The 16,472-nt window shown below is 59.3% G+C and overlaps 1 protein-coding gene across 1 annotated transcript; it reads right to left on the bottom strand.

Annotated features, from left to right (window-relative positions):
• Positions 1–301: 301 nt before the first annotated feature.
• SLC7A10 (solute carrier family 7 member 10) lies at positions 302–16,247 on the bottom strand. The gene is made up of 11 exons (XM_004765209.3): positions 15,983–16,247; positions 6,484–6,688; positions 4,422–4,573; positions 4,086–4,211; positions 3,863–4,016; positions 3,050–3,173; positions 2,865–2,968; positions 2,428–2,524; positions 2,110–2,259; positions 1,325–1,502; positions 302–1,086 (listed from the first exon to the last, which is right to left on the bottom strand). Exons 1-11 carry the CDS (start codon positions 16,131–16,133, stop codon positions 956–958), a joined length of 1,572 nt encoding a protein of 523 aa, XP_004765266.1. The 5' UTR covers positions 16,134–16,247; the 3' UTR covers positions 302–955.
• Positions 16,248–16,472: the final 225 nt, after the last annotated feature.

Genomic DNA, 16,472 nt, shown 5'->3' with positions numbered 1-16,472 from the left:
GCTCAGCCCTCCTTCCATCCCCCCAGCCAGCCCAGGGGAGAGGCAAAGAGGCTTCTGTCCCCATCCTCATGCCTGTGGGGTCAGCGTGGGCCTGGCCAGACAGGATGCCTTTGCCCTCTGCCCTGTGGCTGAAGGTTTAATTTTGAGGGCAGGAGGGCATGGCTGGGAATGTGGGCATTCCCAGGGTAGAGGAAGCCCATGGTCTCTTGCAGGCCCCGAACCCACCCCCCCCCGACCCGGGAAAGGCTGCTGGATGCTTTCTCGCGGGACAGCGGCTGAGCAGCAACTGACTGTGGCCACATCCATCCCATCTTGTCTCAGACTCTCAGTTTCTCCCTGTAAACCAGAGCAAGACCACGGGCCCCCAAGTCCTTATACTCCATGGAGATTTATGGAAAAAAACAAAAACAAAAGACAGTTCCCACAGAAAAACCCGAACCCTCCTGGGTGGTTGACCCTTGGGCTGGCCCTTTGGGTCCTGGGGAGGTGTCTCCCAATCCCGGCGTTCCTTTGGGGCGGGGCTGGCTCCGGACCCCATGAGGGAGAGATGAAGTGTCCGGCTCAGGAGGCGGAGCCCCCAAACACCAAAGGCCTCCTCCAGAGCCTGCTGGGGCCCCGCCTGCAGCCAGCACCACGCAGCCCCGCTGAGTGATGCCCACCAGGGACTCACCCAAGACAAGCACACCACCCACCAGCCCTGTTTTATTCATAGACCTTTGCAGGAGAAGCCAGTGGGGCAGTGCCGACAAAGAGCCCAGCGCACATCTGCAGGGCTCCCTCAGCCTAGGCCTCCAAGTGTCGGATCTCTCTCTCTTTCTCTCTCTCTCTCTTTTTTTTCCAGGACAAAACAAAACAGAACAAAACAAAAATCCAAAAAAAAAAATTATTTTGCAAAAACACTTCCTCAATAAACAACATGTAAACAGAAACAGCTGCTTCGGGCTCCGCAAATGTCTCACTGTGTCTTCAAAGGCTTGTCCGTGGTGGGCAGTGGGGGCGACTGGCAGGGGCCATTTTCCTCCTCCTCGGGGGCACCCTGGGGGTAGACCACGAAACACAGCTCCTGGCCCCAGCGTGTCATGGACTCTGAGGACAGATGGACAAACAGATAGACTTTGGGTCTGACTCTGTGGGGCAGGGGTCTTCAGGGAGCTGCTCCCATCAGGCGGATCCTGGACTCTGGGGTCACCTCTTGGGGAGACTTCCGGTGGCGGCTGGATCCTGTTACCACCACAGCTGCCGGAGGGGGGGCCTGCTCCAGGGCCAGCCCCTAAGAGGGTCGCATCCCTGGCTCCCACCGCCTTGGGGAGGCTGCCGGGCTCACCTGTGAGTCTGTGCACACACTTTGGTTTGCTTTTCCAGAACACCCCCAGGAAGAAAACAGGCACTCCTGTGAGGATGATGATCACGCCGACCCCACACACCATGGGCTCCGAGATGAAGCTGAAGACCAGCAGGAATGCCCAGAAAACCAAGTACGCCACGGGGACCAGGAGGTTCACCTGGGGGAGAGCCAGCCGGACTGCCCATGGCACCCCCACCCCGGGGGGTCCCACATGCTTCCCACCCACTGGGGCGTGAGGGCTCCCCCTGTAGCCCAACAAGCTAGAAGCCACCTCAGGGGATGGCCAGGGTGCCAAACGGTTGAGGATTTGTTGAAGTTTCTGTGGCCCTGAGCTGCACACAGCAACCATGTGTCCCTGGCTGTTTGCATTTGGCTGGACGTCTCTGTCTTTTTTGGTGTGTCACCTTTTTTAGGCACTGAGCCCTTGTCCGGCTCCAGGATTTATACGCACACAGAGTATGTACACTCAGCTTGAGTTAGGCTCTCCTGTCTCCTGTCCTGTGCGTGCTCCTGGGGTTCCGTGTGACCGGGAGCAAGCACCCAAGCCTGACTTTCCCGTCTGGAAGCTCAGAGTGCACCCAGCAACCCCTTGTGGGGCTGTTGGGGGTGCTGAATATATCAGTGCACACACAGCCTGAGCAGGGCCGGGCACATGGCTAAAACTCGAATCCTAGTCGTTGTCCTCCCCTCCCCCCTGCCCCGAGCACAAATGACTGTGGGGCTTGGACCACATGTGCCAGCCCGGCCCCACTCCCGGACCTCACCTTGATGGGCCTGTGCAACGCCGGCCGCCTCCAGCGCAGCACGAGAAGGCCCAGGATGGTGACGCCGTAGCAGAGGTAGTTGATGAAGGACACGTAGTTGATGAGCGTGTACGTGTCTCCCACAAGCATGATGACCGCTGTGGCCCCGCACTGGGAGAGGACCGGGCTGAGCGTGGCCTCCCACCTGCCTCCATCAGCCCCGGCCTTCCCCGCTGCCTCTGTGGGCTGCCCCCTAGGGCCGAGACAAATCCCCACCATTCCCCACATTGCTGGGTGGCCCCGGCTCCCCTCCCGGCCAGCCGTGACCTCACAACTTACACAGACGAGGAGGGCAGGGATGGGGGTGCAGTGTCGGACATGGATCATGGCCAGCAGGCTGGGCAGGTGTCCCTCTCGGGCCCCCGAGAAGCACAGTCTGGGACAGAGATGGGTGGCGGCCGTGAGTCCGGCCACGGGCCTCCTACCAACCAGATCCTGGACCTCTGCTCCAGACGTGATGTCCCTCTTGAGTTGTCGCCTCTGACCCCTGCTCTGGGCCCCGGCAGCCCCACAGGGCAGTTCTTCCCTGTCTTGCCCCACCTCCCTTTTGCTTTCTGGACCTCAGAGTTGGGGTCTGACTCCTGTAACTGGGGAGTTCATTGTCCCAGCTTCACATGAGACCCACCAGGCAGGATTTGACTCCCTCTGGCCCCTGGCACGGATCGCACGCACCTGCCTTGCCTCACCTTGACCGAGCCCCTCCCCAATCCAGTCACCTGGAGGAGGTGAACAGGTAGCCATTGATCCCTCCAAAAGTGGAAAGTGCCACGGAGACGGGCATGACCCAAGAAAAGTAGCCCAGCAGCTTCTCCCCGAAGGTCTGAGTGGGCACAGAAGAAGAGGGGATGCGTGAGGCAGGGCGGGGTGGGCGGGAGCCAGGCACAAGTGGGACCCCACTCACCACGGCCACCGCGTTAGAGACCAGCAGCTCCTGGGGGGACATGGCAGTGAAGTAGGCAATGTTGGTGAAGGTGTACACAAAGGTCACCAGCGGGATGGAGATGACAATGGCACGGGGTAGGTTCCTGGGGGCAGTGGGGCAGTATGTCAGCGTCAGTCCCCGTGGGTGGGGGGGCTGTGAGGTGGGACCCAGAGGACCCAGCAAGGGAGCAGTCGGAGTCTCTATCTCCAGGGTCCGGGTCTGCTGGGGACCTTGGGACAGGGAAGGGGCAGCACTACTGTCCCCCTGCTGCCCCCCAGCTCCAGCCCGGGCACAGGCAGGTGGGAGGAGGGACTGATTGGGGGGAGGGCCACATCAAACCCCGAGGGGCACCTCTACTGTCAATACACAAAGAGAAAATTGCACACAGCCAAACTCAGCCTTGAAAATCCTCAAAAATCCTTGCAAAGTGCCCCTAGAGTCCCGTGCATAGATCTGCCCCCCCTGGAACGCCCTATCAGCCCCAGCCCCAGCTCCCAGCAGTTCACTGTTGGGATCCCTGGCTAAGCATCAGAGGGAGCCATTGGCTTCATCCATAGGGCATGTCGTGGGCACACGTATAAATTTTGGCCAAATGCCGATGGCTGGATGCATTGACGGCAAGAGGCCATGGCCCGCCCACAGCCTCGCAGGGAGCACTGGTGTCCCAACAGCAGCACAGTCAGGCGGATGACCAGACGGGGCCCCCGGAGGCAGCGGACCTGTGCAGGGAGGCTGTCTCTCCCACCGCTGCACCCCTCCCCTTCCCAGGGCTCGGCTGGGCATCCCACTCACTTTCGAGGGTCGACCAGCTCCTCAGTGACGTAGTTGAGGAAGTTCCAGCCGCTGAACGCAAAGGAGCCCTGGAGGAAGGCCAGGGCCAGGTGACCCACAGAGGGCGTCATCCAGAAGTCAAAGGCATTGCTGGGCCTCAGCTCCTCGAAGTGTCCTGGGGGTCCAGAGGTCAGGGGTCAGTGTTGTCGCCGCAGCCCTGTCCACGGCCCCACCCCGGCCCTACCTTGGAAGATCTGGACAAAGCCCACGCCAATGATGAGGGACAGGGCCAGCAGCTTCCCGCCGGTGAAGATGTCCTGGATGCGTGTGGCCCAGCGCACGCTGGAGCTGTTCACCCAGGTCAGGAGCACTGGGGAGGAAGGGAGAGAGGGCGGTGGGCCATGGCCAAGTTTGGCCCAGGCTGCAGGAGAGCGGCAGCCCACCCACCCCCAGCAGCCCACCCCCTGAGGCTGAGCTCCCAGGGGGCCGGCAGGTGGAGGGATGCTCCCCTCCCGCACATGCACAGCCCTCCCACATCAGCGAGCAGGGAGCAGGGCACGGGCCCAGAGCGGGCACTCACTCAGGCAGGCCATGGAGAGTGCGCGGGAGGCGGCGGCGGGGGGGATGCAGTTGGGGAACACGGGCTGCAGCACGTAGTTGGAGAAGGTCATGGAGATGACAGCCAGGCTGGTTGGGTACATGATGAGGACTGCGCTCCAGAGCAGCAGGAAGCTGGAACGAGGGAGGGCCCCACTGGCAGAGGCAGCAGCGCCCTCCCAGCCAAGCCAGCCCAGGTGGGGGCTGCCCCTCAGGCCGCGGCACCTGGGGCTGGCGAGGGTGCTCCATGCGCCGGGGAAGGCAGGGCCGATTCTGTTCTAAGAATGGACTTTTGCAACAGAGATGACATTCAGCATGGTTAAAGAGCTCCAGGTTGCCCTTGGGCAGGTGTCGAAAAGGACTGGTCAAGCAGCCACCTTTCTAATAGCGTATGAGCTGTGGCCACGGGTTGTTTCCTGAGCTGGGGCGGGCTGTCCCGGGACCTTGGGTTATGGTCCCAGTGGGGTCTCTCAGCACAGCCCATGGCTGCAGGTAGCTGGCTCTGAGCCGTGGCCCCGGGGAGATAAGACCTCGTGAGGAGCCCTGGCAGGGGTTAGGGAGCGATTTATGTCCCTTTTGCCCAAATATTGCCACTGTGGGGTACCCACATGCGAGCCCGGGCTTGGCTCAATGTTGTGAGGCCTAACCTCTTCCCAGGGGCTCTGCCTGCACCCTCGGGAGGACCTGTCTGTGGGGACGCTCCTAGACCCTAAGGATGGGGACTGCCGCATCCAGAGACACACTGACCCCTGGACCACCGGGCTTGGTAGATTCCTCTTGGTCCTCTCCTTTACTTGGGGGCCCACCCCTTGCTCCCTTCTGTCAGCCTTAGAAGACAGGCCCCCCGGGGCTGGGCCTTGGGCCCTCCCCCGCTCCTACTTCTTGAGTATTCTCTTAACCACACAGCCCAATTTTTCTGCTTTCTCAGGTCCCAGTCCCCTTTGAGGACCCTCTCTCCAGAGCAGAGCACCCATGGACACACCCTGAAACCCCATCTACCGCTACCCCTTTAAGGCCCCGCACCACATTCCCCAGAACCAAATTTTGGATACTCTAGCCTAGACTTTTCCTTTGAGCTCCAGACACCCTCCTGCCCAGACCAGACTAGACCATCTCCCCAGACATGCCACAGACCCCACCAGCATGGGAGCCCGACCCCAAAACTTTCCCTCCCATGGAGTCCGTCTAGTGGGAAAGTGGCTGTCACCTCCCGCCCCCACCTCTCCAGGCCACCCTGGCTATCATGTCTTCTGGATGATTCTGGAATCTTCCTATACCTTTATTCAGGCCCTCGGCATGGCTCAGGGGGTTAATTGCAATAGCTCTAATCCCCCATCGTGCCCCTAGGCAGCCCCAGGGCCTCCAAACCCTGGCACTTGCCGTGGATCTGATCTGCCTCTGGCCATACCAGAGGCATCAGGCTCGCCCTCTAAGCCCTGATGTGAATGTTGTTTTTCCCAGAAGCCTTCACTAGGTGATGATATCCCATTCTTTTGGCCGCTGGGCCACTGCCCCTCACACACACCACAGAGCAAGAATTCTCTAGGTCTTCCCCAAGTACAGAGGGGCTTTCTCCCTTCTGCCCTGTGAACAATTTGAGAACAGGGATAGATCCTTTTATCTCTAGTTCCCAGCACACAGTAGATGCTCAGCTAATGTTGATCGGTGAATAAAAGAATGTGGGGGTGGGGCTATTTAAAGGGGCCCTCTTGCAGGGCGCTGGTAGGAATTATACGCACCCCCACACACATGTGGGTTGACTAAAATCAAGGCCGCCCTTCCTTTGTTGCGAGAATCACCCAGGTGGGGAGTAGGCTGCAAGAAACATTTAGAAGGAAGCACAGAGAAGTCAAGGGGCCAGCCGGAGCGTCCAGCCCATTCTGGCGTTGGAAGGCTGCGCAACACCCCCACCCTTTTCCTCTATGCATCCCATGACCTCCCTGAGATGTGAGAAAAAGAAGAAACTGAAGTCCAGGGCCCAAGTGACCCTCCATTCCAGATTGTCATCCCCTCCCCCACCAACCCCGCTGGTGCCCCACACTCACCCAGCCAGGCCCCCGAAGATCTCAGTGACATAGGCATAGTCCCCACCAGACTTGGGGATGGCGACTCCCAGCTCCGCGTAGCAGAGGGAGCCCAGGGCAGTGACGCCTCCACCTAGGACCCAGACGAAGAGGGCCAGACCCACAGAGCCTGAATGCTCCAGGACCCCCTTGGGGGAGATGAAGATGCCCGAGCCAATGATGTTTCCTGGGGTGGGGAGAGATGGGGAGGCATCAGGTCTGGGATCCCCTTAGACAGCCCAGCCTTCTCAGGCCCCCAGATGCTACAATGAGAAAGGAAACCCAGGCTGCTCCCTGGAGGAGGAGGAGGAGAGGGAAGTTGGGCCTATAGGCCTGTGGATGCCACTAGGGGCCTCAGACCCTGCAAATCCCATCTAATCCCATCTGGGCTCATTATCTCCCCTTCCCCACACCCTGGCATGGGAAGAGGCACCTCATCCACCCAGTTCAGGACATGAGTCCTGCTCTTGTTCCTCTGTCTGCCCCCGCTTCCTCCCAGCAGGTGGGCAAGCATGAGGGAGGGGGCTCAGCAGCTCGGGGACCCGCTTGCTGGACTCCTCCCTGACCTAGGACTCAGACTGCAGACATAGATGCTGAAGAGACCTGGTTTCCTGGCACTGCTGACATATTTCCAGTCCTGGGCAAGGGCCGGTGGGGTGAGGGAGAGAGACAGGAACGAGTGCGTGTATACAGCTGGGGAAGGTCAACAGCCATCACGGAAGGATGGCAATGGCAGGCTGACAGAGACGCAGCCAGCCCGGGGTCCGGATAAGACTGCCTCTCCCCTTGAGACAGCCCGGTGGATGCAGAGAGGAGTCGATGCTCTAATCCCAGCACCACAGTGGGAAACCTCAGCTGGGGCTCAGGTCACCTCTCAAGATCTACCTGTACGAGAGGTTTCTGTGAGGCTTCGGCAAGATATCATATAGGAAGCCATCCGCTCATTCACAGCTGGACCCAGACGTACTCGGCATCTTGGCGTGATTGTGGGTGCATCTGTTGCTGCACCTGGTCTCACTCACCTCCAACCCCCAGCACATAGGAGGTGCTCACTACACATCTGTCGAGTAAACTGAATGGGTGCACGGATGGCCCGATGCCCAAAGCGGCACCGAAGTCCTAACCTGAAAGACTGATTTTCCCATCTGTGAAGTGGGGGCAGCCGTCTCTGCTCCGCTCTCCTAAAGAGGCACTGCAAAGAGGAGGAGGGGGGCGGTCACAGCCTCTGAGGCTCACACGTGAAGGGAGTCTGCCAGGGTCACCGGAGGCCTGCCCTGTCCTTGGGCTGACTCAGCGTCTTGCGGACTGTGACATGTGTTGGGGGTACTCCATTGACCCGCAGCATCTGGGGATGCTCAGTCTGAATGCTCAGAGGGCCAAGCCATGGTCTGCAGAGCAGGTTCTCACGGTGAGCAAGACTGAGTGCCCACTGAGCTGTGAGCTCCCTGGCAGTTAGGGTAAAAAGGGCAATGCTCTGGGGGACCTGGGCCTCACCCTCTGTGCACACAAATGAGGTCTCATCGTTGGTGGTTTGCACGAGGACCTGCCCAAGTGGAAATGACCCCACAATGCCCAGGCCCCATGAATAAAAGAGCAACACTACTAGGAGCTGACGCTCTGTCCCTGGACAGGATGACCCCACCTGCCAGGTCCACTGGGAGAATGTACACCCATCGAGGCAGAGCCTGCCTACTTCACCTGCCAGGCCCACAGGCGGGCCTGGCCAAGGACACGGCTGTGGCTGCCAATCTGCATGCATTCCTTGTCCACGGTGCTACCCCCACCCCACCCCCGGCCGACACAGATTTCCAGTCTGGACGGCCACGGTGCCCCACTTGGTTTTCTAGTCACATCCCAGGAGCCCTAAATACATCCAGATAAGGACCAAAGAATTTCTGTCCCCCAGCCCCCAGAGGTAAGCTGAGCCGTCAGCCTGCTTCCAGTGGGAGAGGGGCCACCTCCCTTATCTACCCTGAGGGGCTGGGGCCTGGCTCCGCTTTCTAAAGGGTCTTTGAGTTCGCTCTATCCAGCAGCACAGCCTCTGTTCTCAGGGCCTGGTGCAGTGGGATTTGCCAAATGCCAGTGAGGTTGGAAGCCAGCGGGGGCTGGGTGGCCTTGGAAGGAGCTGGGTGCATTCAGGCTGGGGGCATCCAGGGACCCGAGCAACCCAGCCCATGGGGACCCCGGCCCTCTCTAGAGCTCAGCATGGCGGGGCCTCATGGGCTTAGCCCTTGGGAAAGCCACATCTAGCATCCTGTCCTCCCAGGTTGGGGTCTGAAAGGGACGTGTCACTAGCCTGTGCCCAGGGGCTGGAGACTCCAATGCTGGCACTTGGGGGATGGGTCGGGGGATTGTGATTGTGTGGACACATGGCCTTGGCCTATAGTGCAGGCCCATGTGACTGAAAGGAACATGTGTGCCAGTTGGTGTCTCTGAGGTCCTTGGGGGCCTCTCCTTCTGGGCCTGGACAGCTTCTGGCATCCTCCCCAGGTTTGTGCTGGAAGGTGGCAGAAGACCCCACTGAGGTCCATTGGCCTCTCTGGGGACCACGTGGCCTGAGTGGGGCTCTGCAAGGAGCCACAGGGGCCATGAGCTTGGGTGAGTGGCAGAGAGCAGGACGAGGACACTGGGGACAGGTGTGGGGACCTCCAGCATCTGAATGATTATAGGAGGCCTGGAGGAGGGACCACGGAGCTGTAAGGGTTATGGTGGGGTTGGGGGGGGCTGTCCAGCCCTCCCAGTGGTTGTGGGCTCAGGCCTCCCTTCTCAGCCCTCATGCTCAAGTCCAGCGGAATCAGCCTTGTTGGATTCAGGACACAGCAGTGGAAAAGCCCAGCTCTTCGGGGAACCTGCTCTTGGAGAAGAGGAGGGGCAGGAACCAGGGAACATGGGATGGGCTGTGAGATACTACTGAGCGCCCAGTCAGGTGTCTGAGGGCAGCGGGCTGGAGAAATGCAGGTTTCAAGGCCTCTGCGGTCCCATTCACCCAGTGGCATAGCTGCTCTGTGGTCCCTGCAGGGCCAGAGTTCCCACACAGGTGGGTAAGGAGGTGAGTCCCCACCAGGAGGCCCCCCCAGTCCCCTCCCATCCCTCTCCCCTCAGACCACACTGGGTGGTTTTTATCACATTTAAGATGTTTGGCCTGATGGGGCTTAGTCGGCTCCACAGAGGAACGAAGAAAGGGCCATTGTTCTCCTGGCTGTTGCGGTGTGTGCTGACCTATTTCTGGGACGCAGGGGCTGACCGTGGAGGTCACAGGGTAGACGGTGGAGGTCACGGTGGTGGAAGGAGCCAGCTGCCCTGGGTGTGGATGGGGGCAAAGTGCAGTCTGATTTGGGGTGGGCAGGGAGGTCTTGGCAGGCCAGGCTGCTGGCACAACCCCTCATCGCTAGAAACACTTTGGGGAGTCAGCTATGTGATCTCAGGCCAGCGCTGCCCTTCTGGGCCTCAGTTTCCCCATTTGCTAGGTAGGGCCACTGAGCTAGGGGGCAGCAGAGGGCTGGTTCAACCCTGACTTTGGTGGACACCCCGCTGGACAGGGCAGATATTTTCTGCACATCTGCGGAAAGCCTAAGGAAACACAGTCCGCTTACGGGCCCCTGTCCCACATGGTGGCAGAACTCTCCTCAGCTCACTGGATTCCCAGACGCTGCGCCACCTCCAGGAAGCCCTCAGTGACCTCCCACCTTGGCCCACCACCATGGTATCGAGAGGATGGTGAGGAAGGGATTCTTCACTGGCCACCTTGCATGGGCCCTGGCCTGCTGTAATGAGGAGTCGGAGCCCCCCCAGCCCCAGAGGACAGAGAACCCACAAGGCCTAAGTCATCTACATACGCCTCGCCTAGCTGTGCCTCTTTTAGCTAGCAGGCCCACAATGGGGATTCTTCCTGTCACATTGGCCTGTTGGCCCGAGACAGAATAGCTCTAGGGCTCTCGGGTCTGATCAGGGGCTGGCCATAGGCCAGGCCTCCTTCCTCTGCTCTGGGCAACAAGTCCCAGCACCTTCTCATTAGGGGATGACCCATGAGGCCTCTGGGAAAAAGCTCTACATTCCCATCAGTAGGTCCCCAAGGCCACAGACCGTGGTGCTAATTGAGGATCCCTAGATCTGGGTTTGAATCCCAGATACCTCGTGGTGGGGGCAGGGGTTGGGGTGCTGTGGACAAGATACTTGGCCTCCTGGAGTGTTCTTATCTGTGAAGTGGGGAGAGGAGGCAGTGAGGGGGTGCGCTCCCACTCTGCCTTGCTCATCAGAGGCCCCTGGAAGTACTTATTAATCTCACTATTGTCTTCCAGCTTGGAGAAACCCCAGGCCACCCAATCTGGCCTTTGGAAGCTGGATTCCCCCAGGGACCTCAAACATGCTGGGGTCAATGGCCAGAGCTCTGCTTTGGGGGCCCTGCTGTTCCCCCAAACACACGTGTGTCCTTAATGAGCAAGTGTTGGGCATCCCTTTGAGGAGAGAGAAGTGCCCTTTGAGGGTGTTGGCAGAACTCCAGGGAGGTGAATGGGGATGCCTCCAGGACACGTCTGGAATTGCCAATTGGCCCGCGGGCACCTCCGGCCTAACCCACTTTCCTTTCAAGAGAAGGATGAGCAGAAGTGTGGAGCTTGTTCGGCCTGGCTCGGCCTGGCTCGGCCCAGCCGGGCCCGCTAAGCAAATTTCGCCTGTGCCCAGTCTCCAGGCTGGGTCAAGGTCATCGATGAGCTCCACTCCGCTGGACCCAACCGTCCACCCCCAGAGCACATCTTGCTCGCCTCATCAGTGGTATTTGGCAGGTAAAGCCCTTCCTCCACACTCAGCCTCCGGCCCATTCTCCCACCTTGCGGGCTGCTCCTTCTGGATGTTTCTGCTGGTCCTTCTCTTTCCTGACTTCCAGACGTTGAGTGCCCGTGGCGCAGTCCTGGGGCCTCTACCCCTTTCCTTCCACACACCCTTCCTTCGAGGCCTCCACCAGTACCCCCAGCTTCTGTTGGCAACTCCCAAATTGATATGCCTACCATGGACCTCTTCCCTGAACTAAACCTGGGTACAGCTAATTACTCAGCAAACAGCATTGCGAGTTTCACATGTTTGCAATGAGATCCCCGACTTTCAACCCCCTGCTCCTAAGACCTACTCCTCTCCTTCATTCTGGACCGATAAACAGCAAACCGGGCTTCCAGAGGCTCGGGCCCAAACCTGGGGTCGCCCCCGGTTCTTCTCTTTCTCCCACACCTCACACCCAGTTCATTATAAATCCTTTGGCTGTGTCTTCCAAACACACCCAGAACTGAACTTCCCCTCAGCACCTCCTCGCGGCCACCCTGCTCTCAACCGTCATCATCTCTTACACAAGGGACTCAGGTACACTCTTGACCAGGCTTCCTGCTTCTACCATTGCTGCCCACAGCTTCTTCTCTATGGTGGGCGCCATCCTATCCTATCTGATCCCATCCCATAGCCTATCCCATGCCATCCTCGATCCAATCCCAAATATCCTATTCCGTCCATCTTGTCCCAGCCCATCCTTCCATCTCATCCTATAGCCTGCCCCATCCCATTCCATTCATCTAATTCCATCTCATCCACCCCATCCTGTCCCATCCCATCCCATTCCATCCTACCCAATGCCATCCCATATCCTACCCCATCCATCCCATCCCATCCCATATCCTACCCCATCCACCCCATCCCATCCCATCCTGTCCCATCCCATCCCATATCCTACCCTATCCACCCCATCCTGTCCCATCCCATCCCATTCCATCCTACCTCATGCCATCCCATATCCTACCCCATCCATCCCATCCCATCCCATATCCTACCCCATCCACCCCATCCCATCCCATCCTGTCCCATCCCATCCCATCCTATACCCTGTTACATCCTATCCCTTCCCACCCCATGCCATCTCATTCCATCCTACACCATTCCATCCCCGTATCCTATCCTATCCATCCCGTCCATCCTACCCCATCCTATTCTGTCCTATCCCATCCTATATTTCTATTCTATCCTATCCCATTCCATCTACCCCATCCCATGTCGCCTCATGCCATCCTATTTGATCCCGCCCAATCCCACCCTCTTTTGTTCAAAGCCCTCCCCCACCTTGCAAAGAGACACATTTCTCACTGCAATCGGCAAAGCGCACACCAACTGGGCCCCATCCCGCTCCTGACTCATTTCCTCCCCACTCCCACCTTATTTTTTTTCACCTTAGCACGGATCATCACCCATTGGCTAAACATGTGGCTGCTCGTCATTTACTCTTCGACTTTCACGCTGGAACATCAGCTCCGAGGGGACAGAGCGTTTGTCTGTCTTCTTCCCTGCTGTGTCTCTAGCACCTAGAACAGTGCCTGGCCCTGTTCTGTACCTAATTGTTGAAGCGATGAATGAGTGTGTCCAGTGCTGGCAGGTCCCCTCCTTGCAGCCAGAGCAGCCTCGGTCCCCAACACCGAGGGCCTCTGCCTCTGGGCTGGCTGCCGCCTCAGTCTGTTTCCTCATCTGTAGATCAGGGCTGGGAGACACAGACAGGGTCTTTCTCAGGGTCCCTATGAGGAGGGGCCGAGCTTGTGGAGAGAGCCAACCTTTGAGCAGCCCAGCCACCTCCAGGCCTGGAGACAACAGAGAGGGGCCTGCCCATCCTTGGAGGAGCAGGGATTGTCGTCTAAGGAGATCGGGTTCACCTCTGAGTCCCTGAACATACCTGAGCCTGACACATGAAGACCGGCATAGGTGGGATCCCTGAGTTAAAAGGAGAGAGTGGAGGATGGAGCAGCCTGGTCAGCAGATCCAGGGTGATTCTCACTCTGCTGGACCTGGGCACCCCCATTCCTTAGATGTGGATTGGGAGAAGGCGCTGGCTGGGGGCCCTACAGGACAAGAGATTCTGTACATACAGCCCTAGGCGGGGGTGGGAAGTCAGGGAGATTCCTTTGTCCCTTTGTTTGTTCATCCATCCATGGGAACTGGGGAGCTGGGTCAATCCCAACCCTCCCCCACTGAGGGCTTTGAACCTGGCCCCAATTTTGGCCAGCACCAGAACAGTATGGGGAAGGGCACTGAATTGGAAGATTGGTTCCAAATCTGGTTCCAAATCCCAAGGTCTACTGCTTGCAGAAGTGCCATTTAACTTCCAGCCTCAGTTTCTATGTCTGTAGAATGGGTATAAACACTCCTGCCTTGCAAGGTGGGCATGAGAATCAAATAGGATAAAGGGAGAACATGATTTCATAATGTAATAAGAGGTGTTTTTCAGAAGAGGTATTAGATGCAGCAGTGTCTTATGGAGCCCCGCTCAGCTGGCTCCCTGTAGGTGTGCTGGCTGGGGCCAGCAGGTGCTGCCCCAAACACACTTCAGGTGGAGTCTTTCTCCAGCCCAAAGCCCTTCCAAATCATCCCATTCCAGAAAGCCCCACTCCTCGGCCTACGCTGGGGCAGAGGGTACAAGGAGAGAGAATTATAGGACCTTCTGGGAGGGGCTATTTGAAGTTTTGGAGAGAGCAACTGTAGGAGCTGGTAACCAAGGAACAGTGTGTGGGTGGGGCGGGGACTCCAGGGCATAAGGTGGGAAGGGCTGGGCAGACCCTTACTCAGCCCACAGACGCTTCCTCCCTCATGTCCTGTCCCCTCTGGTCCACATCCATTCTCCCTTTGTCCATCTCTTGCCAGCTGGAATTCTTTGAAGCTCCCTGAGTGTCCCGTGCTGGGGTCAGTTCTTCTGGGTTCCCTTGCCAAGTCTGCAGCCCTCGGTCAAGCCACCTCTTACCCCTGCTCAGACTTCAAGGTCTGGAGGTCAAGGGAGCAGTGGACCTGGAACAGCAGGGATGGGCTGAAGAATGGGGGTGCGGCAAGGGCCGAGCTGGGACGTGCAGGTCTGTCTCGCGGGCTGCAGGAGATGGTGGAGCTAGCCTCCTCCTTCCCCACCGCCACCATCGGGGCTCTCCTTCCAGGAGAGAGGAGCCGGCAGCCTCCACCTGACCTGAAGCTGATAGGATGTGGGAGGAGGCAGAGCAGAAATACAGCTTAAGGATGGCTGCTTAGCTGAGGCAGCCCCGGAAGAACTGTGTCTCTCCCTGCACCTTGCTGGCACGGCAGCTGACTCCGACATGGCCAGCTTCTTGACTCCATGGTCCTTCCATCATGTGTGGGCCTCCCGTTCCTGGGAGCACAGATGCTGGAGAGGGTGTGGGCCAGGGCAAGATTCTAACTAGTACCCTGGCTAAAGCTCTGGACCCAGTCCTTCCTCCCAGCAGATCATGGAGCAGGGATGTCCCACGCCAAGAAGGTCGCAGGAGCCGCTAATGGAAGACTCCATTCCAGGGGCAAGTGGGTGAAGCAGGGATGCTACCAGCACAGGGGCTGTGTTCTAGGAGTGTGGGGGTGGCCCAGAGCCAGATCCCAGCCCCAGGGCAGGAGCTCCCAGTGCAGGGGCAGAAGAGGAAGAGGGGAAGACCCCTGTCCGCCCATCTGAGCCTCCAACTTTCTCCATCTCCAGGGGTCTGAGGGTGGGTGGGCGGTGGGTGTGCAAGGAGATCCTACTGGCTGGTGAGGGGAAGACCCGCCCGCAACAGAATAAAGCAGTCAAGAGGCCCAGATCCATCCACCCAGTCTGTGTCTCCTGGGACACGGGATGGAACCGACCACTCCCAGGAGGGTCTCTGAGGCCCTCGGAGTGGACACAGATCTGGGTTACCTAGTTCCTGAGGAGTCAGCATCCATGACTTGCGCCTTGTCCGCTGAGTCCTGTGGCTATTCAGAAGTCCCCATATGGGGGACCCATTCTCCAGTGGGGAAGAGGAGGCCGGAAGATGTGAGTGCCTGTTGGGATCCCAGCCCAGGAAGCAGGTTGGCTTTTTCTGCAGGCTTGCTGTGTGGACCAGTGACTGGCATCCCCAGACACTGATGGCTCCACCCTCTCCCCAGGGTCCTGCCACCAAACTCTGCAGTAATCATATACTCTGAACCTCTTCCCCCTTGGGGCTGGCTCTACCTGTCCAGTGGGCTGGGGGTCTCCTGCTTTAGAAGAATTAATAACCCTCATTGCATGGCACCTGGAGACTAGAGCCACAGTCCAGAACCCGGAGCCTTAACCTGGGTTGGCCTATCCAGTCTCCACACTTACAGGGCTCCTGGCACTCAAGGCAGGATTATCCTCACCTCCCTTTCATAGATGAGAAAACCAAGAGCATTCTGCCTTGCTGAAACCCCCAACAAAATAAAGGCAGCAGGGGAATTCCAGCGGTGGATGGGGCCCTCACCTCCCTCAGGTGCAGAACTTTGGCGGGCCTGGGGAGGTGGGAAAAAGAAGCCCTCCTGCCGCTGTCTGAGGGGAGACACCCATAGGTGCTCTGGCCATCCCCTCACGTGTCCCACAGTCGCAGATCGATAGGAGCGCCCGGAGCGGGGGTGCCCCTTGTTTTGGGCAGCAGTGCACCCCGAGCCTTTAGCCCGACCATGCCAGGCACCCGCCCGCCGCGGCCCCTCTCACCGATGATGATCGTGCAGGCGCTCACCAGCCCGATCTCCTTCTTGAGCGCCACCCGCTCCGAGGGGCCGGGGCCGGGGCCCGGGCCGGGGGAGGGCGAGGGTGCAGGGCCAGGGTTCCCGCGTCCGCTCAGCTGCTGCGTGTGGCCGGCCATGTCGCTCAACCGCCGCGTCCCCGCTCCCTGTGCTGCCCAGTCTGTCCGACCGGCCGCGGGTCCGTCGGTCCGTCCGTCTGTCGGCGCTCGCCGCCTTCGCAGCCCGGACAGCGCCCACAGGCGGGCGCATGCGCTGGCGCGGGGCCCGGGCCCTGGGCCCCAGGCTGCCTGGCCGGGGAGGGGCGGAAGGAGGACCGGCTGGCAGCCCCCCTCCCCCACCTCCCTTAAAGGGAACTGCCCCCCACCCCCCTGCCTGGGGAGGAAGAAGAGGACTTGGGGCAGACCTAGGAAGAACTTTCTAGCTGAACTAAAGAAGAGGCCCTCCCACTGCCTGAGTTA

This window comes from Mustela putorius, unplaced genomic scaffold, assembly GCF_011764305.1.
Source record: "Mustela putorius furo isolate JIRA1106 unplaced genomic scaffold, ASM1176430v1.1 tig00000174_pilon_pilon_pilon, whole genome shotgun sequence".
Classification (NCBI taxonomy): Eukaryota; Metazoa; Chordata; class Mammalia; order Carnivora; family Mustelidae; genus Mustela; species Mustela putorius.
The sequence above is the reverse complement of the archived record's forward strand: the minus strand, read 5'-3'. Positions and strand labels throughout refer to the sequence as shown.

Bases quoted from the DNA above. Each gene is read 5' to 3' on its own strand.
- SLC7A10 (XM_004765209.3), bottom strand. From the start codon at position 16,133: ATGGCCGGCCACACGCAGCAGCTGAGCGGACGCGGGAACCCTGGCCCT. The intron at 4,212-4,421 runs GTGAGTGCCCGC...CTTCCTCCCCAG, and splicing joins ACTCTCCATGGCCTGCCTGA to TGCTCCTGACCTGGGTGAAC. The intron at 1,503-2,109 runs GTGAGGTCCGGG...GCTCTCCCCCAG, and splicing joins CGTTGCACAGGCCCATCAAG to GTGAACCTCCTGGTCCCCGT.